Consider the following 27,160-nt stretch of genomic DNA (forward strand, 5'->3'; position numbering starts at 1 on the left):
TGAGTGATTTCAAGACCCAAGAAATAGCTAAGGTGTCCAAGATCTTTCATCTCAAACTGCTGGCTGAGAAAATCCTTGAGTTCTTGTATGTCACTAAGGTCATCACCAGTTATGATCATATCATCTACATAGGGGAGAAGTAAAATGGTGCATTTATCAGTGCAACGAAGAAATAAGGTAGCATTATAAGGACTAGCAGTATAACCCAAGCGAAAGATGGTAGGGCTAAATTTTGCAAACCAAGCTTGTAGAGCTTGTTTAAAACCATACAATGCATGTCGAAGGCGACAAACCTTGTTGGATTCAATAGAGAGATCTGGAGAAGGTTACATGTAAACTTCTTCACTCAAATCCCCATTAAGGAATGCATTTTTAACATCCATCTGAAAAAGATTCCATTTTCTAGCAGTAGCAACTACTAGGAGGGCACGAACAGATGAGATACGAGCAACTGGAGCAAAGGCCTCTTCATAATCAATCTCATACTCCTGTGTAAAACCTTTTGCAACAAGATGAGCCTTATAGCGCTCAATGGACCCATCAGAGCGAGTCTTAATCTTGTAGATCCACTTACAACCAACCACAGACTGTTTAGGAAGGAGAGTAATCAGGTCCCAAGTATGGTTTTTGATTAATGCATCAAGTTCCTCTTTCATTTCAATCTACCATAAAGGGTCGGTGGAGGCCTCACGATAGGTTTGAGGCTCGTGGAGTGTAGCAAGGGCAGTGTAACAACGATAATCAAGTAAATGTGTAGGAATGGATCTTACCCAAGTTGAGTGACGAGGTGGAATGTCTTGTGGAGGTGGAAGGTCTTGTAGAGGATCTTCAGGCGGAGCAGGAGTAGGGGGACCCAGGCTTAAGTTGGGGTAGCTCGTCATCAACCTGTTCATCTTCGACCTGTCCAGAATAAGCATAAAAAAGATCTGGAGGTTGAATAGAGAAGTCCAAAGGAGGATCAAGAGGATTTGAAGAAGGAACATAAGACTCCTTTGGAAAGACTTTCAGTATAGATGAGGTAGTTAGGGAAGAACGAAAATGAGAGAGTTCAACAAACGAGCGGTGTTCCCAGAAGACAACATTACGAGAAACACGAAGACGATGAGAGACAGGATCATAACATCAATACCCCTTTTGTGTTTCGCCATAACCAAGGAAATAGCAAAGTTTAGATCGAAGCTCAAGTTTGTTGTGCTTATGAGGCTAAAGAAGAACGAAACAAGCAGATCCAAAAGAGCGTAGGTGATGATAGTCAGGGGGTGACCCAAAGAGGCTCTCATATGGAGTTTGATTATGGATGACAGTGCTTGGAATGCGGTTAATAGTGTGAACAGCATGAAGAGCAGCTTCACCCCAAAATGGGGGAGGAACTTTGGTAGAAAGAAGAAGAGTACGAATAGTGTCAAGAATATGACGAAGTTTTCGTTCAGCTCAACCATTTTACTGAGAGGTACCTGGACAGGTTAGATGATGTACAGTGCCATAGGAGTGTAACGGACCTTGAAAAGCATATTGAGTATATTCAAGAGCATTATCAGAACGAAAAAGTTTGATTCGTTTGGAGAATTGGCTTTCAACCATTTTTGCAAATTTACTGTATATTAGCAAAATTTCAGAACGAGATTTCATAGAAAAGATCCAACTATAACGAGAATAATCATTGATAAAAACAACAAAATATTGAGATCCACCAATACTAGCAACAGGAGAAGGTCCCCAAACATCAGAATGAATTAACTCAAAAGTACTATTAAAAATAGAATCACTATTATTAAAAAGTAAAGCTAGCTATTTTCCTAACTGGCATGAAGTACAATTAAAATTGTCTTTGGACACAGAACCTAACAGACTCTTAAAAGCTAACTGTTGTACCCGAGAAGAGGGTGCATGACCAAGATAAGAGTGCCAAAGTGAGAGAGAGGGTAAGGAAGACACCGCAGCGGCAACAGTAGCAACAGACACTGGAGCAACAGGTGGAAGATGAAGATTGTCCAAGGGAAACATACGCCCAACTCTAAGGCCGGTCCTAAGCTCTTGTCCCGTCCTCGGATCCTACACAATACACCTAGAATAGTAAAAAATAAGGTGATAACCTAGTTCAGCTAATTATCCTACAGAACACAAATTATAGGATAGGTCAGGGACATGGAAAACCCCAGGAACAGAGAGGTTGGAGGTTGAAACAAAACCTAGACTATTCTCATGCATGGTGGAACCATCAGCTATGTGAATATTTAGGAGATGTGGTGCAGGGCCAAGTTTGGAGAATAAAGATGAGTGAGGTGTCATGTGATTGCAACAGACAGAATCAAAAAGCCAAGTTTGAGACTTACAGGGTAAAACTGAGAGAGCAGTGGAAAGAGATGCATTATCAGCCATACGAACAGCCTGAGCTATGATCTCCTGTAGTTCAGTGGGTGAGAGGTTGATAGTGGACCTAGAAGACTGGGACTCAGCTAAAATGGGAGGCATTGGCGGAGTAGACTCAGTATTAGCAACTGTAGCAGTAGATTTGTTGCGACGGTAACAATTCTCAATAGTGTGGCCAGGACGCTTGCAATAGTTGCAGAACTTTTTGTTAGTCTGTTTGCGACAATTGCTGGAGCCAGAGGGATTACCTGAGTGCTGAGGTTGCTCTATGGGTGGAGCAGAAGGAGTAAGGGCCGGAACATTAAACTTATCCTGGGCTTGAAGACTTGCAAGACGAGCTTCTTCTCTTACTAACTCGTTCACAGCAATATCAAGAGAGGGAGGAGGACTACGATTAAGAAGCTGACCTCGAATAGGCTCATAGTCCTTGTGGAGTGACATCAAGAACTCATAGAGACAAAATTCATCTCTAATAGCAGCATATTGTTGAGCATCTTTTGAGCATGCCCAAGTTGGATTAGAAAGGTCAATTTGGTCCCAAATGAAGCGAAGCTGATTATAGTAGTCATTGATGGACTGCCCCAGTTCTTGCCTGAGTTGATGCAATTCAACCACTAACTGATATTTCATGGATCCGTGAGTAGTAAAGTATCTTTTGGCCAACATATCCCATGCTGATTTCGCATCATCAAAGCTTCCCAGTAGATTGGAGATGGAGGGAATGAAAGTGTTTCGAATCCATGTGAGGATCATGTGATTGTGACTATCCCATTCAATCATGCGACTGAGGAAGGAAGTATCTTCTTCACTTGCCCCCTTCACAGAAATATTGATTGCACCAATATAATAATGCCAGAGCATGCGACCCTTAATAAAACTGCGCATAGCTTGAGACCAAGATAAGTAATTCCTAGTCCCCTCCAATACAGTATTGATGGGGTGAGGAAGAAAAACATCATTTTTATCCATATAGAGACATAATATGCAAAAATAGACTGCAAAAATGAAATCTACGCGAAAAACTGAGTAAGGAGAACCTGGACTGCAAAAAGTCAACTCTAAAAAAGTCAACGGTCAACGGTTTGAGATGATGACATCAGCAAGATGACGTGTCGCTAACGTCAGCAGGTGCCTGGATGCTGACGTAAGCTAGGGCTAACATGGCACTGATGACGCCACGAGATGACGTCAGTTAGAACTGAAGACGGCGTGTGAGGCGCGTGGGATGCAACGTAGGATCTTCGAGCGGGGCGTGCGGGCTCTGATGGCTTCACGGCTTCCACCAAGTTGTAGATCGGTGCAAGACGATCTCAGTGGTACCTTCAGAAAACGGATCGGAGCAGGTGTCATGGTGGTGCAAAAAGAGGCAGTGGTCTTTGCAGTGTAAAACTCCTCAACGATGACTGCTACAGGTCCGGAACCCAAGGATGATGTCTAGAAGATGTCAAAGGTTCAACGGCGAAAGGCTGCAGCAGTTGTTGTGACGGCGGAAGCGATATTGAGAATGGAGTAACACCAATAAAAGATAAGACTGCTAAAAAAAAAAAAAAAAAGGTCAGAGCAGTAGCTCTGATACCATGTTAGAAATACTGAATTCAATAGTATTGTATTTCTCACTTAAACAATATACATGAGTCCTTTATGTAGGAGACATATGAGTGCTGTATAAGTAAGAGTGTAGTACAATGTATGCTATACAAGTAAGTAATCTAATTGGGCCAAGCCCATAATACTATACACACGTTAACATTAACAATCCAAAATTACAATCAAGAACACAAGTATTTACATGAAAACCCTTTCTCTTTGAACTCTTGTTTTTCTTTACTCTATCGCACACTAATTATCTTTCAAAGGTGGCAATCCTTTTTCTCTATTCTTCAATATGCGACTCCTTGTTTCTTTTTCTTTTTTCACTGTATGGCACCTCCAAAAAACTTAATATATATTGTCTTTATACATTACCCAACCGACTAACACTCCTAGTAGCACATGAATCCTAATTTACTTGAGTTTGAAGACTACACTACTACCCTGCTAGTCACGGAATAAAAAATACAAACCCATATGTGGGCTTTTACTTTGTTGGCTGGACCATGTGCTTTTTGCACCCAACACTGTGTTACTGAGACACACAGACAGAGACAGACAAATTAAGGAACTGCCCAGATGAAATTAAACGACGATGAAAAGAGATTGATGGTTTGAAACTACTGACTGCTCCGAAAGTATTTAATAATCCAGAGAGAAGAGAATGTTGAGTCCAACATTATAAGAGTGCGTCTGTATAAGCTATACGAGGAGGACTCTACATTTTCTTGCAATGCAAGACAATACGAGTGGGCACCTTAACAAAATATTTATCACACGTGCGTGCACGACAATGTTGGTTATGCACGTGCAAAATTGTTTTCATAGACAAATTCTTAAAAAGACTAAACTAAAATGAACTTCAATTAATTTTATATTTCATACTTAAACCCAATATTTTCAATTAATAATAGTAATAATGATACTAGTATTAAGAAAAACTTGGAACTCTAACTTCAGCTCAATTTGTTTTAAGTGTTGGGTTGGGTCCAAAAAATATTATAACAAAAATTATATGAACTTGTGGAACAAATTTCAAATAATTTCACTATTATTAAATTAATTATAATATTTCTTCTCAAGTTTTATGCTCTAATTTGAGATCTACACTAAATAAAATAATATTTTTTTCTATGATTCACCCAAAAATCTTTACTCACTTTTTTTTTTTTTTTGGAGAAAAATCTTCACTCACTTTGAATGCAAGAACTCTCCCTGATTGTGGTACCCAAAAAAAATTCTTTACTAGAAAAAACTTCAAATATTTGCTGAAGGAAATCTCCTTCTTTAGCACTCTCCACTTTTATTTATTTATTTATTTATTTTATATAACATTAGCAGTTAGCACTCTCCACTCTAATTTTTCTTCAACCTGGCGGCAGCTCTCCTTATCCTTAGGCTGTATTTAACTCTATTTATTTCACACACATAGTTCAGCTTTTATAAATAAATAAGGAAATATTGGCAAAAGCTGAACTATGTTATTTCACACACATAATGTTAAAAGGAAATGTTATAAGAAAAGTTTCAATTTTAAATCTCGATAAGAATATCACTAATTTAATGTTGATATCACATACAAATTTATTCTTGCAGAAAAGTTAAATATCTAACACACATATTCTAAAAGGGTACTGAACATTCCTCACTGAGAGCTAAGAATCAATCAAATGACACTTATATTTTCTTAGATTGTGAATTACTGTGCATTGAGTAAAAGGAGAATTCAAAACTTAGTTTAAGAAACAACAGACTTCAGCTTGAGGTTCAAGTGAATCGAAATGCACGTTTAGCAGAATCAAGTGTGTTAGAGAGGAGCATAGAGATTGTAACAGGTCCTACCCCTCCTGGCACAGGGGTAATGGCTGATACCACCTTCATTGCCTCTTCATAGCAAACATCTCCTGTGACACGAAATCCATGACGGCTACTTGTGTCCTGAAAATTATCATAGCTGCAGATGATTAATCAATGTCAAATAAGTAGCAACATGAGAAATGGCATACTGAAGTGGAACTAGTGAAGCAGTGAATGGAACCACAAGTACCAGTCATAAGGCAAGTTATTTCCTTCTCTAAGGCTTATGTCTCTCATTTGTGTTAACTTATAAAAGTACAAGAAGCAAAGAAAAAGTTTGTCTACTTTTCACTGTCTGAATTACTCTCATAAAAACATGTGAATGCCCTTCACCTCTCTCTTTTATAAAGCATAGATTTACTCGACTCTATCCACCTTTCTGGCTATTGCAGAACTGATTCAAGTAAAAACTTAAGGTCTCTGGACAAGATAAGAAGGATCTTGTAAGACAAGGTTGAGAATCTAATGCTGCAAGCACTCAGGTAGGTCTTTTACTCTGCAGGTGCTACAAAATGTCATATCCTAGTAGAATATAGTGGCAACTATTTAAGTGCTCTTAGCAAGTTTCAGCATTGTTTTCAAGTTCAATTCAGTCATCCTCTCTTAGCTATAGTAAGTGACCAATCAATCAATGCATTCAGCCAACCATGAGCCTGAATAAGAGAGCATTAATATGCATTGCTATTCTAATGAGGATTGGGCTGAATGACATCTAAATAAATGATCCAGCATAGTTGATAGGCTCTACTTCATTCATTTTCTGTTAGGTCACATAGACATAATATGAGGTCAGGTAGGTGCCTGAGTTGAGTACACAGCCAGAAAGATGCAGTTAAAGGTACTTATACAAGAGACTACCAAGCCATAGTCCCAAAAAAGAGAATCAATATTGATGTAGTTAGAAAATATGTTTATTTGTTTTCTAGCAAGTATATACTATAATTGTTATACCTGAAGATATATAATTCTATTATAGGACAGGTTAAATTCCGGTGTTGAGTATAATGCCATGGCTCCTTTGCAAATCAAAATATGCAGCTAAAGATACTTAGGAAAGAGCTTCACTTTCTAAAAAAGTAAACAAAATCATACAAGTAGTAGTCCTATGTTCCATGAATAGAAAAATATACATTGAGATTTGTCAATCATTTGTTACATCTGAATATTTCTGAGATGGTCCAAGTGCTCCATGCTGGTGATAGATAAGTCCTGTGTGTGTGTGTGTGTGTTGGCTGAAGAAAATTGGGGGGGAGTGCAAAATCTCATCTACGCACTCTCAAATAAGTGCAAAAATCTACTATTCAAATTAAACTTTACCATCTTTTTCCTACTTCCCTCTGTCTCACTTTCTTTTTCTTCCATAACCTTTAATAACATTGATTAATACTTCATATTAGCAAATGATATAATCCGTGTCATTTTTCACTTATCTAAAAAGAAAGGGGGGGGGGGGGGAACCTTGTCAAAGTGAAAATAAGTTTTTCATCCGGCCAAATCAGTATTAGTTCATTCTTCATTTATTGCAAATATTTGACATTGAAACTGATAGACTTTCAAGATTTCAAAACAAAGGGAAATGTAAGAATTTGACTACTTACCTTAACTAGATTTGTCCCCATATCAATTACAACTGATCCCGGCTTTAGCCAATTGCCTCGGACTAGGTTTGGGATCCCAACATCTGAGACTACAATGTCAGCCTGAGAAGTTATCTGTTCCGGGTTTTTGGTGAATGAATGGACAGTGCTGACTGTTGCATGGTGCCTCTGTCCACCAACAATACATTACACCAATGACTATCAAACACTACAGTAGAAAAGCATATTTTTACCTGTAAGAGCAAAGCAGTAGGCAACCCAACAATCTTGCTTCTCCCGATTACCACCGACCTTTTTCCAGAAATTTCCACGCCAAACCTAAGCAACAACTCAATGCAGCCTTTAGGCGCACAAGGGATGAAAAAGGGCTGCCTTCCTCTTAGGGCAAGATTCCCCATATTGAGGGGATGGAAGCCATCCACATCTTTTTCTGGATTCACAACAGTCATAATTTTTTCCTCATCCAGATGCTGTGTCAGGAATTTCAATTAGGATATGCAACCAATGTGAAAATTCCTTAACCAAACCAAATTGTGCCAAATACGTGCATATCAGAGAGCTTCATAAGGAACCATTGCCCAATAAGTGCTGTTACAATACTGGTTAAGTAATTAAATTCAGTTTTCCTACAAAGTTAAACTTTTGGGAAAATTGGTAATTTATCATGGTATTAGATTAGGCAGTCTTGAGTTCAAATCCTATGGAGAGTATTAGAATAATGATTAAGTGATTAGATTCACAATTTCCTATAGTTAAAAGCTTTTTGAGACATTAATTCTTTATTAGGTGCAACAAAATAGATCCATGGGAACGAAGAAATATACAAATATAACTAAACATATGGAATCTAGAAGGCATATCCACAGAATTTCTCAACAGTCACCACCACAATTGATAGCAAGAACTATAATTTGAAATATAGATTTGATAAGAAAAAATATTAAAATCCTTAAAATGCAGGTCCTAGGCACCTATTTATCTACCATAGATAAGGTAATGTCATAGATTCCGAAGCCACCCATTGCATTTCACGAAAACCAAAGTTCCAAGATACAAGCTTTCTTGTAGAAAATAAAAAACTAGTAAAGTCTGAAGGAGTAGAGTAGAAATTACTTGTGGCAAAGGAAGTTGCACAAGAATACCATGTACAGATGGGTCCTCATTAAACCTTGAAACAACATCAAGAAGTTCACTTTCTGTACAACTTTCAGGCAGTTCCTCAACCATAGTTGCAATTCCAACTTCATCACAAGCTTTTAACTTGATATTGATGTAAGTCTTTGAGTCCCTCCTTTGACCCACCAAAACCACAGCCAGCCCAGGAGATTTTCCAATGGCAGCTTTCATTCTTTGTACCTCACCAGCTATTCTGAACTTGATGTCTTTTGCAATTGGTTTCCCATCAATAATTCTTGCACTATTCCCATTAGCTGCTTTGCATGACATTATCAAAACATGTCAGTGTATGGTTACTCAATCATGAATCATGCATGACAACATAGAATATGGTGTGTGAAAAATGATTGAAAGTAATGCAAATCAAAAGGGTCTGTTTTTTAACTTAACAGAAAATTGCAGAGGATTGAGGACGGTGGGATTGGTTAGTTGGAGTCCAAACATCAGGGAGGTTGGGTCCGAGGATGTTGGGATACTCAGTAGATGTTGAAGAAGTTGAATGTACTGAAAAATATGAGGTTTGTTTTCTCAATCTGCGACCAACCACACCCACCCAGTTACCACCTCGCATGTTTTTGTGTGTGTGTGTGTGTTAAGATTCCTAGTCTTAAGCTTACCAGCCAATCAGGGCCTTATATGGCTTTATCAATTTATCAATCTATTTATCTCACAAAATAATTTTAATTTTGAGATCTATCATACCTTTCATGATGATTAGTTTTTTTTTATTTTTATAGTAATAAGAGGAGTTATATTAAAAGTTAACAACAAATCAATGGATTATACAAAATAGTTCGGTTTCGTCAAAAGTCAGCAAGAAAACCGCTACAGGTGGTGGGTTGTCAAATATTACAAAATGCAAATTTAGACAAAATTTAATTTTAAGTTCTTTATCTACCAAAATATAAATGTAATTAAAATGTTGATTGATAGACCCATGTAATTTGTGAGCAATGACTTGATGTGTCAGCAAGTGGATGAAATTTTTTCATGAAACAAGCAATTGATGTGTCAGCAAGTTGTGCTTTTCTGTATTAAGAAGCATATGTTTTTGACGTGACCGGTGAACCATTGATTTTGATTTTTTGATACTAGCACCGGAGAGGGAAAGAGAGTCGGAAAAAAGGCTGTTGCCTGTTGGTAGAGAAGTGAACTCATGTAAAAGGGTGCTTTCTGTGTTAAAAATCACATGTTTGTCACAGGATAGTGTAGCATCAGAGACTAATCTAAAGGTGAGATGAACAAGACAATAATTCACAATAATAGATTGGTTAGTCAAACAAATACAGGGCTTTAGGTTCCACTTCTATGCATATTTGCTGTTATCAGTCTTATTTGTCCACTTCGTTTACACACCTCCATTTTAAACCAATCTTTAGTGAAATGGAGATAAGTATTGAACAATTTACAGTTTCAATCTGGGGTAAGGATTAAAAATAAAGTGGGAGAGAACAAAAATTGGGAGTACGATGATCTTAGTCCCACAATGCAGCTAATTTGGAATGTGTGATGTGTCCACGGACAAATTTTTCCACAAGGCTTTTCACATTTTGTTAAGGTCACAAAATATGATTGGAGCAATATCAATTTCACATATACCTGCTACTGATACCATTTTTATTATGCACCTATCACAACAAGCTACGTCACTAGTTGTGAATTTATTTTTCCTAGACTTATTGTACAAGTATAGGAAATACATCTCTTGAACCTAAGCAAAACATGCAATCTGTTGAAAATGCAATGAATAGAACAGTTCCAGATTCTTGTTTATCCAATTTTCATCTCACAAATCTCAGAAGTTCAAATTTCAACGACAATAACAACAATAATGATAACAAGAAAAATACTTCTACATAATTTGTTGCCCTCACATAGGCCTGTCCAACATTCTACCAGCAAGGGCAGATCAAGGCATGCAGGATGGACTCATATTTACTCCAAGAAAGCAGCTGTATACCGTAAATGTGTTTTTATTTTTCTCTGTTGGAGAAGTGGAAAAACTCCTGTATCCTAACATGGAAATTCAACTAGTAAACCTCCATTACTACAGCACGGTATGACCATCCTCTTTTACAACAGGAATACATAACCCATCAGCAAAAACAGCAAATGGTAGATAAAACCAATCCTAGAAACCAAACTGGCAGCATTGGAGGAAGAGGAGGAAGAGGGTGCAAAGTTTCCTGCGGATGTGTCTGTGGTAAGAATAACAACAATCCAGTTATTTTTAGAACCAACGCCAGCTCCTGTATACGTGGTGTCATTGAGAGAATTTGAGTACTGAGACTTAGTGTAGTTGGAGAGGACAAGACTAGGATCCAAATTGGGAACACAAGCAGGCATTATGTCCCCATCCCTTGTGACAGTGACATTCAAATGGCATTTGGTTAAAAGGTTTGGGAAGTCGGAGAATTGAGGTTCAGTGCCAGGTACTGTATTGGAGCCTGTGGTGTTTGTACAGGGTTGATCCTTGAACTGGTCAGCTAATTCACTGGCAAGGCACTCTGCATTATCATTCTTTTTTAGAGCGGTCAAGTTCAAGTTTACACGATAACTGTTGATGCCTTGAAGAAGATTATCATTCTCATCTGCAGGAACATGGCAGAATAGGAAGTTCAGCACTCACACACACACAGAGATTCAAAGTCATGATTCTACATGGAATAGATCAGTCACACAAAAGTTCTGTTATATATTTTCCATCATTATATCTACTCCCAGTATGCCTACATTGCAAGGATATTGAAGTTAACGATTCCATGAAAAGCAATTAGGGCACTGAAATTTTTACGCTGATTGCTGTTATGTTCTTAACATTAACTCTTCTAGATTTACTTCATTTTCCATAAATGTTTCATTGAGGAATCAATTATAATTGTTATTGCATAACAATAAAGCAAGTGAAACTTAGAAGCCCTAAATGGATTGGATTGTTTCTGCCAACAAAATGTAATCTCATTTGTTCCTAGAGTACCTCATTTATAATTCATATTAATGATATCAAGAAAGGGTTGAAATGCAGATGCAAATGCAAGAGTATGTATGACAGTGATAGTATGAGACATGGAAAATATTTCTAAAATTTCTTCCTTCATAAACTAAACTCTCATGTTTGACAGCTTAATATTTTGAAATACGAATGTTAGGGAAAGAAATGCCTTCAAATCCTGTGCTAAGTCATGAATATTTCCCACATTTATCATTCCATTTGTAATGTATATCTGATAGAAAAACATGGAAAAGGGGGGGAAAAATTAAGTTACATCTTGAGCAAACTAGAGTCATGAATCCTAACATCATGGCACAATGGATGGCTTATATACCTACAGAGAAGCAATACCACAACAATCATCATTGTGTCTTGAGCAAACTAGCAATAAAACTAACAAGTTTAAGTAAGCTCAGCTAAAAATCAATCAAACTCAAATAATTTCTTTTCATATAAATCTATACTTCCAAGGATAGGAATCCTCACTACTCAATCAAGCAACAATTTAACTAAATTAAGTTTGGTTAGTGTTTCAGGTCTCCAACAGGGCCTATTTGCACCTAAACCAATTATATTCCTGGGTCAGGTGAGCCAAGTTCTGCCGATCTGTTCCATTTTGTCCTTTAAAGAAGCAGTTTTAGATTAAACTAGCCCGCAAACTTGTTTCAGTGAACAAGGAAGCACCATTATATTAAAATAGAGTACTTAAAATATGAATTTATATGCCCCACCAACTCAACCTGCAAAGATAATCAAACGGTTTTACCTTGCAAAGATTGAAAATTGCAACAATTTCAATCTAGGATGCATCTCCCCCTGTAAACTTGACGAGCCAAAATTTTACACAGAACTAGGAACCAAGCATGTTTTACATCTAATACAACAAGAAGCCTTAATCCCAAATTTTTTGGGGTCAGCTAAGGATCCTCAACAAATTACTTAGGGTTGGCCACATGTATTCTTTTTCTCCATTTTATTCTATTTGAAGTCATATTCTCTATTTCCTCCTTAATTGATAAGCCCTTTCTTACTACTTCTAGGTTTTACATTCTAATAAATTTATTTATTTTGGGGGGAAAAAGTTTTAATAAATTTAAGATCCTTTTTAGGCAAAAAAGCAATAATAGATTCTAATACAGGATAGATAAACTCAGAAATGCTGCCCCATTTTTTCACCTTTTTATGAGGATATTAATAGAAGGGTGCTAGTAGAAAATCATAGCAATCCCTGGCCTACCCTCCAGCAGCTATACTTTTTAACTAATGGCTTGAGCAAAATTGAATTAATTAACAATTTACAACCATTATTGTCACATCTGAGAGTAATGTGTTTGATTTCACTTAATAACAAAGAATATTTGTGCTATAACAAGCATAAATTTGATGGTGGGGCCAAATGATTGCCATCACAAGCAATGATTATATCATGAATAGGAAAATTTTGATCTCAATATCCCACAATAGTTTTTTTTTAATTGTTTTTAATGAAGCAATATCTCACAATACTGAAAAGGGACATGGTGTAACTAGATCACAGAAAAGATTCATTGGCCTCAAACAGGCCCCATTGTCACTTATGTTCTCTACTTATACCTTTATTAGAAATTAGACTTGAATTCCAGTTTTAAGATTTTTAGGATCCAATTCCAAGTTTCTATAGTGTGTGTCTATATATATAAGCACACACCACTAGCTATATTTGAACTCTGCAAAGTGCAGCCTAAGAGGGAAAAAAGGAAATAGGAAAGAAATGTGCAAACAACACAAAATAATACCAAGTATTTTGTGGATATAATCAAGTAATGGTAACAAAATTATCCTGAGACAATCCCAGTGTGCTTTTGCCCTCGGTTTTAAACTAGAACAAAACTATAAATAAATGCATCTCTAACATAACTGAAACAACACAGAAACCAAATCTCCAAAGATCTTTAGGCTTTAGCACAAGTAAGCATATATCTGTATTAAGCATGTTCAAATACTGCAAAAATTTTGCACAGATTTGATCAAGCATGTAAGTCAAATCCTTCACAAAAACATCAAGCAAAGGCACACACTTTACAAAACACCCATTTGCAAAACACAGAATAATAATACAAGATGAGAAGCTAAAACCAGATCAAACACTCAAATCAGATCTCTTCTGAACTGGGTTCTCAATATAACATATAAAAAAAAAGCCCATTAAAAGATCCTAGCAGATTTCAACTTGAGGGGCACATAGTGTTATACTCAAAAGCATCAAAATGTGACTTTTACATAATAAAATGCATAGTAGAATGAGACCCAGATAAGGAAATTTAATAAGAACCAAAAAAAAAAAAAAATGAAAGAAGTGCTTACCTGCACAGTTGACCGGGTGAGTCATCAAGAGAATGGAGCAAAGAAGCAATGGGAGAAGGAGGCAAAGATGTGAGGATGCCATTGTTGCTGCTGTTGTTGTTGTAGCAGCAGAAAAGAGAGAGAGATAGTGCAAGCAAAATGCAATGAAAGAAGTAGAAGAAAAGTGTTTTTTACTACTTATTTTATGTGGCATTTTTTAATTCTGTTTTCTGTTACTTTAAGCAGAAGCTAAACGAGGAAACTCTTTGACGAAGACAAGTTAACTGAAGCAGACTACGACGTCTTACTAAACTGTACTTTTTAAAGGGTGGATGTGTAGAAACAAATTAAAAGAAATAACCAAGAATCCCATGTCCCATCGTTGACAGATAATAATAACCAACTGAGGGTGTGGCTTGTGTCCAGTGAAAGTTTTCACTGGACGCATTAAATTGGGGATATGTGTCCACTCTTTCACTGGATACATTGGATTGAGGACACGTGTCAACTCTTGGACACGTGTCCAAATCCTGCCATGTCCAGTGAAAATTTTCACTGGACACAACCTCTGCCCACCAACTAATCAGTGGGTTTCTTTTGGTGAAGCTTTGAAATTTATGTTTTAATAAGTCTTCTTTTTTTTTTTTTCTTTTTTTTTAAGAAAAGGTTTTAATAAGTCTTCTAGGTCCATGTGTATTTGTAATGCAAATATTGTGATTATTAATAATAATTATTATTATAATCACACTTGTTTAACACTTTAACTTTTAGTGTGAATTTGGAAAGTGCGTTTTGCGCGTTTCTCAGCTCACACGTTTTTTTATTTATTAAGTCTCGTGCACGGTTCACAGACCCATAAGTACTTTTTTCAACAAAACAACTTTAAAATTGGGTCTCATGACACTATTCACACATTTAAAAATTATTTTGCAACAATATTTTCAGTTTTCAACAATAAGTGGTATCCAAACTGACCTTTAACTTGCGTAACCTATGTTCTAGGGTATAACGTTGTGTTAGTTATAAGGACAAGCTTGGATCTAATGTTCTTATACAGTTAATTAGATATGTTCTATTATCTTGACCAGTCCAATATACCCAAGCATTGTGGTGAAAGGGCTAAAAGAATTGTTAGTAAGCTCCCTTTTGATGAAGCAATTTTTGCCAACATTATTGGCTTGACTGGTGGGTTATGGTTACTCCGAGACTCCTCTCGGGTGGAAGTTGCTGAGCTTGCCTCAACAGAGCAGGAAATTCATGTAGTGGTTACCCCAACTTGCTCCAATTCCCCTTGGTTACTTTTGGCTGTCTATGCCAGCCCTAGGTTTGCTAAAAAACGCCTCCTCTGGAAAAATCTGTTTGTAGTGTCTGGGTTACACTCCTTGCCCTAGGTGATTGCAGGGGACTTCAATGAGGTCCTTGTGGGTGAGGAAAAATTTGGGGGTCGGTCAGTTAACATAAATAGGTCCCTTCTTTTCTAGGAGTGCTTAGATACCTGAGGGATGATCGATATTGGTTATTTGGGAGCTTAGTTCACCTGGTCCAACCATCGCCCCTTAAATCATCTTATCCAAGAGAGGATTGACCGGGTATTTATTAATGCAGAATGGAATCTCCTCTTTCTCAATACATTGGTCAAACACCTTGAAATGGCTCATTCTGATCACTGCCCTGTTTTGCTCTATTTGGACAAGAATTATGATGTTAAGCTTCCTCGGCCATTTAGATTCCAACCGATGTGGCTATCCCACCTAACCTTTCCGAGTATTATCAGAGAAGCTTGGTCCGGCCAGAATGGTTTATCTAATGCAGTTGCCACTTTTGCAGATAAGGCTAAAATCTGGAATAAAAATATATTTGGGAATCTCTTTCATAGGAAGAAGAGGCTACTTGCAAGGCTTCGAGGTATTCAAGTAGCCCTTTCCACCCGCCCTAACAGCTTTCTGGTGGATTTAGAGAGGCAGCTTAGATCAGATTTCCATGACATTTCAAAAATTGAAGAAGAGTTTTGGGCTATGAAATCTCGAATTACCTGGCTGGTAGAAGGGGATAGAAACAATGGCTTTTATCATACATCGACCCTGGTTTGTCGTAGGAGTAATCGCATTACCTGTCTAAGGGACCAGGTTGGTAATTGTATTCAGAGAGAGAGAGAGAAATTGCTGAGTTCATTAGGAATGGGAATGCCAAGCTTTTTTCTTCCAGCCATACCTGTTCCATTCTCTCTTATTGGAATCCTCCATGTTGGCAAAGTTATTTAAATGAGGAGGAGATAGAAATTTTGAGCCGCCCGGTCTTTGATGAGGATATTAAAATGAGCCTCCGGTCTCTTAAGGCTTTTAAAGCCTCAGGCCCGGATGGGCGATTTCGTAAGAGAAGAAGTTAAGGGCATTTTTTCTTCAGGTAGGATTCCGGAGTACCTTAACCACACCATCATCACCTTGGTTCTTAAATGTCAAAATCCTGAGACCTTAAATCATTATCAGCCGATCAGCCTATGTAATACGGTGTATAAGGTAGCTTCAAAGATCGTTGTTGGTAGACTAAAACCCATTCTGCCTGGTCTAGTATCTCCATATCAAACTGCTTTTGTCCTGGGTCGGAAAGGTACTGATAATGCCATAATAGTGCTGGAGATTATCCATTCTATGTTTAAGAAAAAGGGAATGAGTGGGTGTATGGCTATTAAGATAGATTTGGAGAAAGTTTATGATCGGCTTGAGTGGAGTTTTATCAGGGATACCCTCTCTCTCTTTCGATTCCTGAGTCACTTGATTAAGTTGATTATGAGTTGTGTATCCTCCTCTTCTATCGCCATTCTCTTTAATGGGGGCACCTTAGATCCTTTCCTTCCTTCTAGAGGAATAAGGCAAGGTGACCCCCTCTCCCCGTATCTCTTCATCTTGTGTATGGAAGTCTTGGGAGCCTTTATTTCAGAGAAATGCAATTCAAATTGCTGGGACCCTATTAAGGCTTCTCGTGGTGGGCCGGCCTTTTCCCATATGTTCCTCGCGGATGACCTTGTTCTATTTGCAAAAGCAGATCGGAAAAATTGTGTGGCTGTCAGGGAGGTGCTTGATTCTTTTTGTAGTATCTCCGGTCAGAAGGTTAGTCAGGAAAAGTCTCGGGTTTACTTCTCCCCTAACGTATCAGCTGCTGCCAGGGCTGAGATGTGTGATATTTTGGGTTTTCACTCAACTCCCTCTCTTGGAAAATACTTGGGAATTCCGATTAATCACTCAGCAAGAGCCTAAGACTTTGGCTATGTCATTGAGAGGGTATAGAGTAGATTAGCAGGGTGGAAATCTAATTTACTGTCATTTGCTGGAAGACTTATTCTCACTCAAGCGGTGACCACCACCATTCTGAATTATGCTATACAATGTGTAGCCCTTCCAGTCAAAATTTTAAATAGCATTGACAGATCGAGCCTCAACTTTCTGTGGGGTTCATCGAAAAGCAAGAAAAAAATTCATTTGGTTAGTTGGAAGAAGATTACTAAGCCAAAGAAGGAGGGGGGGTTGGGTCTTCAAGCAGCAAGGGAAAAACATATTGCAAGCCTTGCCAAGTTAAATTGGCACCTCCAAACTAAATCTTCCTCCTTATGGGCCAAAGTCCTTACTCAAAAGTATCGATGTCCAAGGAGAGTTTATGATCTGAGAAGTAGGAGAAGATCTTGTTCTTCCACCTGGGCTGTCATCTGCAAAGGTGAGTCAGTTTTCCAGAAAGGTACAAAATGGATTGTTGGCAAGAATAGCCAGCTATCTCTCTGGTTTGATAAGTGGTTGAATAGGGGACCTCTTCGAAGCTTGATTATAGGACCTCTTAATAGGGGAGGAGGGTATGATGTTGAAGGACGTGGTAAACTTCTCGAGTTGGAATTGGCAGGCTTGCTCCTTTGTGTTTCTTGATAGGTTGTTGTTGGAGATGAAAGCCACCCCTTTCTCCTTCTTTGCCCATAAACCTGACCGCATTACGTGGTCCTCTTCTCCAAGTGGAAGTTTTGAAATGAAGGATGCGTATAGGTTGGCTAGATTGGAGGCAGATGATTTTTGTAATGAAAGTTTTGATGGTGAGTGGATTTGGAAGGTGCTTTCCATTCACAAAATCAAATGCTTTCTATGGCAATGCTATCATAAAAGCATCCCTGTTAGCTCCTTGTTTGCTGCCCGGGGAATGGATTTTCCAATGGTGTGCAGGCTTTGCAACTTAGGTATTGAAACTATTCTACATGTTCTAAGAGATTGTCAAGTTGCCTGGAACCTTTGGACTGCCCTTTCTCTGCCTCTCCCTACTGTTTCCTTCTTCGGTTTGTAGCTCCTTGATTGGTTTCGGCTGAATTGTGGGAGTGCAAAAACGATGGCTTCATCGGATGTAACTTGGGGTACTTGTTTTGCATTCGAAATATGGACCTTATGGACCCATTGGAATGGTTTCTTGTTTCGAAATGATCAAAGTCCGAGGGATCTTAAGCATGAAGTCTTAGCTAAAGCAAATGAATTTGCTTACATCGGAATTAATGGCAAGCCACCTGCCAATCGTCGGATCATTAGAGTTACATGGCTCAAACCTCCTCTGAATTGGTGCAAGCTTAATTTAGACGGTTCATCGCTTGGAAATCCCGGACGTGTTGGTAGTGGAGGACTTATCCGAAATGACAAAGGGGAGTGGATTAGAGGTTTTGCGAGGGCTATTGGGCACATAACCAACGTTGCAGCGGAGCTTTGGGCACTTAGAGATGGTATCAGGCTTTGTATTTCCCTTAAACTTCCTGCTGTGATTATCGAGCTTGATGCAAAGCTTATTGTGGACTTGATGCAAAAGGAAGATTGTAATCAAAATGGCTTAGATGCTTTAGTAAGTGACTGTAGGACATGTCTGAGGGAAATTCCTAATTACTATCTTTAATATTTATAATCCACTTAATAATATAAAATTTACAAAAAAAAATGTGAAAAAAAAAATTATCCAGTACTTGATTTCTTGAAAATAAAGTACCATACCAAAAGAAAAAAAAAATAAAGATAAAGATAAATCACTCCACAATCCACACTTTAAATACTAATTACTATCTTAAATATTTATAATTCACTCAATAATATAAAATTTACAAAAGCAAAAAAAAATAAAAATTACCTAGTACTTGATTTCTTGAGAGTAAAGTACCATACAAAAAGATAAAGATAAAAAGATAAAAGATAAATCACTCAACAGTTCAAACGCTAAATACTAATAACTATCTTAAATATTTATTATCCAATTAATAATATAAAATTTACAAAAAAAAAATTGTAAAAAAAAAAATTACCAAGTACTTGATTTATTGAAAATAAAGTACCCTATAAAAAGAAAAAGAAAAAGAAAAAGATAAATCACTCCACAGTCCACACTCTAAATACTAACTACTATCTTAAATATTTATAATCCACTTAATAATATAAAATTCATAAAAAAAAGTGAAAAAAAAATTTATCTAGTACTTGATTTCTTGAAAGTAAAGTATCATACAAAAAAGAAAAAAAATGATAAATCACACCACAGCCCACACTCTAAATACCCATTACTATCTTAAATATTTATAATCCACTTAATAAGTTAAATTTACAAAAGAAAAAAAAAAGAAAAAATTATCTAGTGCTTGATTTCATAAAAGTAAAGTATCGGAAAAAAAAAAAAAAATACAGAACAAAAAAATATAAAGATAAATCACCCCACCGTCAAAATTCTAAATACTAATAACTTTCTTAATTTATTATCCACTTAATAATATAAAATTTACAAAAGAAGAAAAAAGTAAAAAAATTTACTTAGTACTTGATTTATTGAAAGTAAAGTATCATATAAAAAGAAAAAGAAAAAGAAAAGAAAGATAAATTACTCCATAGTCCACACTTTAAATACTAATTACTATCTTAAATATTTATAATCCACTTAATAATATAAAATTTAAAAAAGAAAAAAAAAAGGGAAAAACAAAATTTATCCAGTACTTGATTTCATGACAGTAAAGTATCATAGCAAAAGAAAAAAAAAGATAAAGATAAATCACTATACAGTCCACAATCTAAATACTAATTACTATCTTAAATATGTACAATCTACTTCATAATATAAAATTAACAAAAGTAAAAAAAAAAAAATTTACCTAGTACTTGATTTCTTGAAAGTAAAGTATCATACAAAAAAAAGATGAAAATATAAAATGTAAATTACTCTACAGTCCAAACTCTAAATACTAATAACTATATTAAATTTTTGTTATCCACTTAATAATATAAAATTTACAACAAAAAAAGTAAAAAAAATAAAATCACCAAGTACTTGATTTATTGAAAGTAAAGTACCAAACAAAAAGAAAAATAAAAAGATAACGAAAAGATAAGGATAAATCACTCCATAGTCCACACTCTAAATATTAACTAATATCTTAAATATTATAATCCACTTAATAATATAAAATTTACAAAAGAAAAAAAAAAGTAAAAAAAAAGATTATCTAGTACTTGATTTCTTAAAAGTAAACTACCATACAAAAAGAAAAAAAAATCAATCACTACACCGTCCACACTTAAAATAATAATTATTATCTTAAATATTTATAATTCACTTAATAATATACAATTTACAAAAGAAAAAAAAGTGGAAAAAAAAGTAAAAGAAAAAAAATTATCCAGTACTTGATTTCTTGAAAGTAAAGTACCAAACAAAAAGAAAAAGAAAAGAGAAAAAGATAAAGATAAATCATTCCACAGTCCACATTCTAAATACTAATGACTATCTTAAATATATATAATTCACTTAATAATAGAAAATTTACAAAAGAAAAAAAATTTCCAATACTTTATTTCTTTATAGTAAAGTATCATAAATAAAGAAAAAACAAAAATCACTACATAATCCATACTCTAAATACTAGTTACTATCTTAAATATTTATAATCAACTTAATAATATAAAATTTACAAAAGAAAAAAAAAAGTGAAAAAAAAATTTATCCAGTACTTGATTTCTTGAAAGTAAAATACCATACCAATAGAAAAAAAAAGATAAAAATAAATCACTCCACAATATACACTCTAAATACTAATTACTATCTTAAATATTTATAATCTACTTAATAATATAAAATTTACAAAAGAAGGAAAAAAACACAAAAAAAAATTACCTAGTACTTGATTTCTTGAAAGTAAAGTACCATACAAAAAGATAAAAGATAAAAATAAAAAATAAAAGATAAATCACTCTACAGTCCAAACTCTAAATACTATTAATTATCATAAATATTTATTATCCACTTAATAATACAAAATTTACAAAAGAAAAGAAAAAAGTGAAAAAAAAATTTACCTAGTACTTGATATATTGAAAATAAAGTACCATATAAAAAGAAAAAGAAAAGGAAAAAGAAAAGATAAAGATAAATCACTCCTTAGTTCACACTCTAAATACAAACTACAATCTTAAATATTTATAATCCACATAATAATATAAAATTTACAAAAGAAAAAAAAAAGTGAAAAAAATTTATCCAGTACTACATTTCTTAAAAGTAAAGTACCAAACCAAAAGAAGAAGAAAAAAAGATAAATCACTCCATAGTCCACACTCTAAATGCTTATTACTATCTTAAATATTTATAATCCACTTAATAATACAAAATTTATAAAAGCAAAAAAAAAAAATTTACCTAGTACTTGATTTCTTGAAAGTAAAGTATAATACAAAAAGAAAAAGATAAAAAAATAAAAGATAAATCACTCTACAATCCAAACTCTAAAGACTAATAACTATCTTAAACATTTATAATCCACTTAATAATATAAAATTTACAAAAAAAAAAGTGAAAATAAAAATTTACCTAGTACTCGGTTTATTGAAAGTAAAGTACCATATAAAAAGAAAAAGAAAAAAAAAAGATAAGGTAAAGATAAATCACTCCATAGTCTACACTCTAAATACTAACTACTATCTTAAATATTTATAATCCACTTAATAATATAAAATTTACAAAAGAAAATAAAAAGTGAAAAAAAACTTTAGCTAGTACTTGATTTCTTGAAAGTAAAGTACCATAATAAAAGAAAAATAAAAGATAAATCACTCTACAGTCTACACTCTAAATACGAATTACTATCTTAAATATTTATAATTCACTTCATAATATAAAATATACAAAAGCAAAAAAAAAAAAAAAAAAATTACCTAGTACTTTATTTCTTGAATGTAAAATACCATACAAAAAGAAAAAGATAAAAAGATTAAATGTAAATCACTCTACAGTCCAAACACTAAATACTAGTAACTATCTTAAATTTTTGTTATCCACTTAATAATATAAAAATTACAAAAGAAATTTTTTTTTTTACCTAGTACTTGATTTATTGAAAGTAAAGTACCATATAAAAAGATAAAGAAAAAGATAAAGATAAATCACTCCATAGTATACATTCTAAATATTAAAAACTATCTTAAATATTTATAATTCACTTAATAATATAAAATTGACAAAAGAAACAAAAAGTAAAAAAAAAAAAAAACAATTTATCCTATACAAAATTTCTTGAAAGTAAAGTACCAAAAAAAAAAAGAAAAGGAAAAGAGAAAAGATAAAGATAAATCATTCCACAATCCATATTCTAAATACTAATAACTATCTTTAATATATATATATATATATATATATATATATATATATATATATATATATATATATATATGTGGGGAGTAAAAAGATCTTGATAGGAATATGGGCCGTTGGGTCTTGCTAAGGAAGGCCGACCTGCTCTTGAGTTTAGGGCTTGTTAGTACTTCGGGTCGGCCCATACGCCGAGGATCCGAGGATCCAGCCGAGGATGTTTTTCCCCTCGGACTGACACCAGAGAACCCGGGACTTCATGGTAAAGGTTAGGGAATGACACGGTCAAGACCAATGGTTAAAGGGGGTGAACCCTTGAATGTCCTAGAAGCACCGATGTTGGAAAAATGTCAAAGGTAAAGGCTGTTACCTCCACATTAAAGACCCTGCACCTACCACCCTGGCCGCATTAATGGGGAAGTGACACTTGAACAGTGGAAGGGAAACTTCTAGTTACTGTTCAAAGGCACTAAGAAAAGAAATATCTAAGCTAAGGGAGGAGTGGAGGCAACACGTGTATAAAGTATTAAAAAGAGGAGTATTTAAGGAGGAACCTAGAGCAGAAAGGGGGGGGACTTTTTGTAACCTAAAAAGAAAAAAAGACAAAGAGAAAGATATAATATAAGAACAGCTCTCGGCTTACGTCCGAGGAGGCCTATTTACAGTATTCCTTGTTGTTTCCAAATATTTGCAATCTTTAGTTTGTCATTTAATCCTCACACACACTTCTAACCTAGGTTTCAAGCCCACACTCTACAAATTCGTATTGTTTAAGGCTCATTGGGCCTGAGCCCATAAGTGTTCTTGGGTCCAGGTGCAATTGTGCACATACAATTGGCGCCGTCTGTGGGAATCTAGTCTAGAAGGGGTAGGGATATTATGGCAGGCTTAGGCTCTCACCATGCAGAGTCACAAGGATCACAACCGGAAGATCATTTCGAACGTCTTGAACAACGTAGGGATCGTGAGGGAAGCGTCCATACAGAATACCCAGGGGCTAGCCATACTCATTGAGGGGGTAGCACTACCCACGATGAGGGTTCTAAATCCATGCAGAAGGAAATCAATCGTTTGAAGAGGAAGTTACGCCGTGCTAAACGTAAGGTTTCCCCGTCCTCGTCTAGTTCTTCCTCAGAGAAGGATAGGGGAGTTGGCTACAGTTCAAGGTCATGTTCCCCCACTAGCGCAACATCCTCCGGTGAGGAGGACGACCAGCCAACTCGCAGACGTAAGAAGCTTCGATCTAGGGGCTTAGGCAACGATACCATGAGTAGGGCGTTGCACCAACTCTCTAAATCTCCGTTTTCACGGAGGATTGAGAGGGGGAGGCTTCCCAGGAGGTTCACCCAGCCCACCTTTACCATCTATAATGGCCGGACTGATCCGGTGGAGCACGTGAGTCACTTCAACCAAAGGATGGCAGTGCACTCTCACAATGAGACTTTGATGTGTAAAGTCTTCCCCTCCAGCTTGGGACCTGTGGCTATGAGATGGTTTAACGGTCTCAAATCGGGATCTGTAGGGTCATTTGGGGAGCTAACTAGGGCATTTGCTTCGCGGTTCATTACGTGTAGCAGAGTCCCTCGGCCATTGGACTCGTTGCTATCCATGGTCATGAAGGAAGGGGAGACACTGAAAGCATACTCCGACAGATACTGGGAGATGTTTAATGAAATAGACGGCGACTTTGATGAGGTGGCGCTTAATACCTTTAAGGTGGGCCTCCCTACTGATCACGACCTAAGAAAGTCTTTGACGAAAAAGCCCGTCCGCAGCGTACGCCGTCTTATGGATCGTATTGATGAATATAAAAGGGTAGAGGAAGACCAGCAGCAGGGGAAAGGAAAGGAGAAGGTTATCCCGCAGGAGAGAAGGGATTTCAGGTCGGACAGGTATCACAACAACAAGCCGAGGAGGGATTACTTCGGACAATCTGGCTCGGCAACACCTCAGGCTGTAAATACTGTGTTCCGAGAACCAGTGCATCAGTTATTAGAAAAAGTTCGTAAAGAGCCCTTCTTCAGATGGCCCGGCAAGATGGCAGGGGATCCTGCGAAAAGAAATCAAAACCTTTTCTGTCAGTACCATCAGGATGTGGGCCACACTACCAAGAACTGTCGGACCCTGTGGAACCATCTAGAACAGCTCGTCGGTGAGGGAAAGTTAAAGCAGCACTTGTGTCAGCCCACTGGGCAGGTCATTCAAGTTGGTTCAAACAACCAGAGGAACAGTTCATCTCGGCCAGCATTGGGAACAATTAATGTTATCTTCGCTGCACCTGGTAGGACCGGCTCAGGTCCCACTAGGGTTATGGCGGTTTCCCATCCGCAGGCCGAGGATGTGGGTAGCAGGCCGAAGAGATTAAAGAGCACTTTACCTGTCTTGGGTTTCTCCGAGGAGGATAAAGTAGGGACTATCCAGCCCCATGACGATGCTCTTGTGGTTACCCTTAGGATAGGGAATTATGATGTGAGGAGGGTGATGATAGATCAGGGCAGCGGGGCAGATATCATGTACCCTGATCTATTTAAGGGGCTAAGGTTGGAGTTGGAAGATTTAACTCCTTATGACTCACCTCTTATAAGCTTTGAAGGGCGAGCCGTTGTGCCGAAGGGACAGATCCGTTTACCCGTTCAATCCGGCACAGAAACGGTTGAGGTAGATTTCATTGTGGTTGACGCGTACTCTCCATATACGGCCATCCTCGCCAGGCCATGGCTGCACGCTTTGGGAGCTGTCTCCTCCACCTTACATGTTAAGGTGAAATTCCCCTCGGGGGATCATCTTGAGGAAATCCTCGGCAGCCAGGTAGTGGCTAGGCAATGCATATCGGCTGCGGTGCTTCGTCAGTCAGAAATTGAGTCATCAACCTTGCCCGTCCAGGAGTCATAGCAATTAACAGCTCCGGAGGCACCTGGAACGATGACAGGAGACGAGGCTGTTTGTGAGGAGTTAGAGAAGTTTGTAATAGCAGATGATCCAGAGAGGTTCTTCCAAGTTGGCATACGTTTACCACACCAAGAGAAGATGGAGTTGTTGAAGTTTCTGAAGGATAATTTAGATGTCTTTGCGTGGGACCCCTATGAGGCTCCAGGCGTAGATCCGAACTTTATTTGTCATCGTTTAAACGTCAATCCTGCCATTGTTCCGAGGAGGCAGCCACCTCGGCGGTCTTCCCGAGAACATTCTGAGGTTGTGAAGGAAGAGGTTCTTAAACTCAAAAGGGCGGGGGCTATCAAAGAAGTTTTCTACCCTGAATGGTTGGCTCATACTGTTGTTGTTAAAAAGAAGAATGGCAAGTGGAGAGTATGTGTGCACTTTACTGATTTGAATAAGGCCTGTCCTAAAGATTCGTTCCCAATGCCACGGATTGATCAACTGGTAGATGCTACTGTCGGACATCCTCGGATGAGTTTCTTGGACACCTTCCAGGGTTACCACCAAATTCCCTTGGCGTTAGAAGATCAGGAGAAGACTGCTTTCATTACTCCAACCGGGAATTATCATTATAAGGTCATGCCATTTGGGTTAAAAAATGCTGGGGCTACTTACCAAAGAATGATGACCCGAATGTTTGAACAAAGAATCGGGGAAAACCATAGAAGTATACGTGGATGATATGGTGGTGAAGAGTAAGACGGTACCTTCGCACATGACAGATTTGGCCGACACCTTCCAGATGCTGAGGAAGTATAAGTTGCGCCTTAACGCCTCCAAGTGTTCTTTTGGCGTGGGATCTGGAAAGTTCTTAGGATATATGATCACTCATAGGGGCATAGAGGTAAACCCAGTGCAGGTTAAGGCTATTCAGAATTTGCAGCCGCCTCAGAACCCAAAGGAGATTCAGAAATTAACCGGAATGATTGCTGCGTTGAATAGATTTATTTCTCGGTCAGCTGACCGGTGCCGTCCTTTCTTTCAGTTGTTGAACAAGTGGAAAGGGTTTCAATGGACCGAGGACTGCGAGTTAGCCTTCCAACAGCTTAAGCAATATCTTTCTCGGCCACCCATTTTATCTCGCCCTGAGGTGGACGAGGTTTTATTCGCTTATCTGGCCGTGGCTATTCACGCGGTGAGCCTAGTCCTTATAAGGAATGAAAATGGAGTGCAGAGACCGATCTACTACGTTAGTAAGTCCTTGAATGAGGCCGAGGTGCGCTATTTGCCCTTGGAAAAAGCGCTTCTGGCTGTAGTCCACGCCACGCGCAAACTTCCTCATTATTTCCAATCTCATACTGTGGTTGTTTTGACCTAGTTGCCTCTCAAGGCTGTGTTGCGTAGTGCTGATTATTCTGGCAGGGTAGCAAAATGGGGAACCATTTTGGGAGCCTTTGATGTTAAATACAAACCTCGCACTTCGGTAAAGGGACAGGTCCTCGCTGATTTGGTGGCAGAGTTTACTGAACCATTGTTAGAAGAAACTTCAAAAGAAGCACACATGGGTGAAAAATCAGTTGGTGTGATCACAGCCATATCGCCCTCGGCTTGGAGAGTTTATGTAGATGGGGCTGCTAATCAAAAAGGGTCTGGTGTTGGACTTGTTCTAATGTCCCCTGAAGGAATTGTCTTTGAAAAATCTTTGAGATTGGCCTTCTCGGCTACTAATAATGAGGCCGAGTAT

General features: G+C 37.1%; 2 protein-coding genes across 3 annotated transcripts; both read right to left on the minus strand.

Annotated features, from left to right (window-relative positions):
* Window positions 1-5,473: 5,473 nt before the first annotated feature.
* Window positions 5,474-9,197, minus strand: LOC142625935 (bifunctional protein FolD 1, mitochondrial-like). Of its 2 annotated transcripts, none has more exons than XM_075799693.1 (5): window positions 8,982-9,197; window positions 8,529-8,845; window positions 7,649-7,885; window positions 7,416-7,583; window positions 5,474-5,898 (listed from the first exon to the last, which is right to left on the minus strand). In XM_075799693.1, the coding sequence occupies exons 1-5, from the start codon at window positions 9,160-9,162 to the stop codon at window positions 5,728-5,730; spliced, it is 1,074 nt and encodes a 357-aa protein (XP_075655808.1). In that variant the 5' UTR covers window positions 9,163-9,197; the 3' UTR covers window positions 5,474-5,727. The 2 variants fall into 2 exon arrangements, with proteins under 2 accessions (XP_075655808.1, XP_075655809.1); XM_075799694.1 differs by having other exon boundaries at window positions 5,784-5,914.
* A 1,138-nt stretch (window positions 9,198-10,335) lies between these two features.
* On the minus strand, window positions 10,336-14,112 carry LOC142623623 (putative GPI-anchored protein At5g19250). The gene is made up of 2 exons (XM_075797064.1): window positions 13,927-14,112; window positions 10,336-11,182 (listed from the first exon to the last, which is right to left on the minus strand). The coding sequence occupies exons 1-2, from the start codon at window positions 14,006-14,008 to the stop codon at window positions 10,665-10,667; spliced, it is 600 nt and encodes a 199-aa protein (XP_075653179.1). The 5' UTR covers window positions 14,009-14,112; the 3' UTR covers window positions 10,336-10,664.
* Between the last annotated feature and the right edge of the window lie 13,048 nt (window positions 14,113-27,160).

This window comes from Castanea sativa, chromosome 2, assembly GCF_040712315.1.
Source record: "Castanea sativa cultivar Marrone di Chiusa Pesio chromosome 2, ASM4071231v1".
In the NCBI taxonomy this organism is placed as follows: Eukaryota; Viridiplantae; Streptophyta; class Magnoliopsida; order Fagales; family Fagaceae; genus Castanea; species Castanea sativa.

Excerpts from the sequence above, each read along its gene's own strand:
- LOC142623623 (XM_075797064.1), bottom strand. The coding sequence starts at position 14,008 with ATGGCATCCTCACATCTTTGCCTCCTTCTCCCATTGCTTCTTTGCTCC. Across the intron at positions 11,183-13,926 it reads TCACCCGGTCAACTGTGCAG|ATGAGAATGATAATCTTCTT; the intron begins GTAAGCACTTCT and ends ATGTTCCTGCAG.
- LOC142625935 (XM_075799693.1), bottom strand. The coding sequence starts at position 9,162 with ATGCGAGGTGGTAACTGGGTGGGTGTGGTTGGTCGCAGATTGAGAAAA. Across the intron at positions 8,846-8,981 it reads TCAATCCTCTGCAATTTTCT|CTAATGGGAATAGTGCAAGA; the intron begins GTTAAGTTAAAA and ends CATGCAAAGCAG. Across the intron at positions 7,886-8,528 it reads TGCAACTTCCTTTGCCACAA|CATCTGGATGAGGAAAAAAT; the intron begins GTAATTTCTACT and ends TTCCTGACACAG.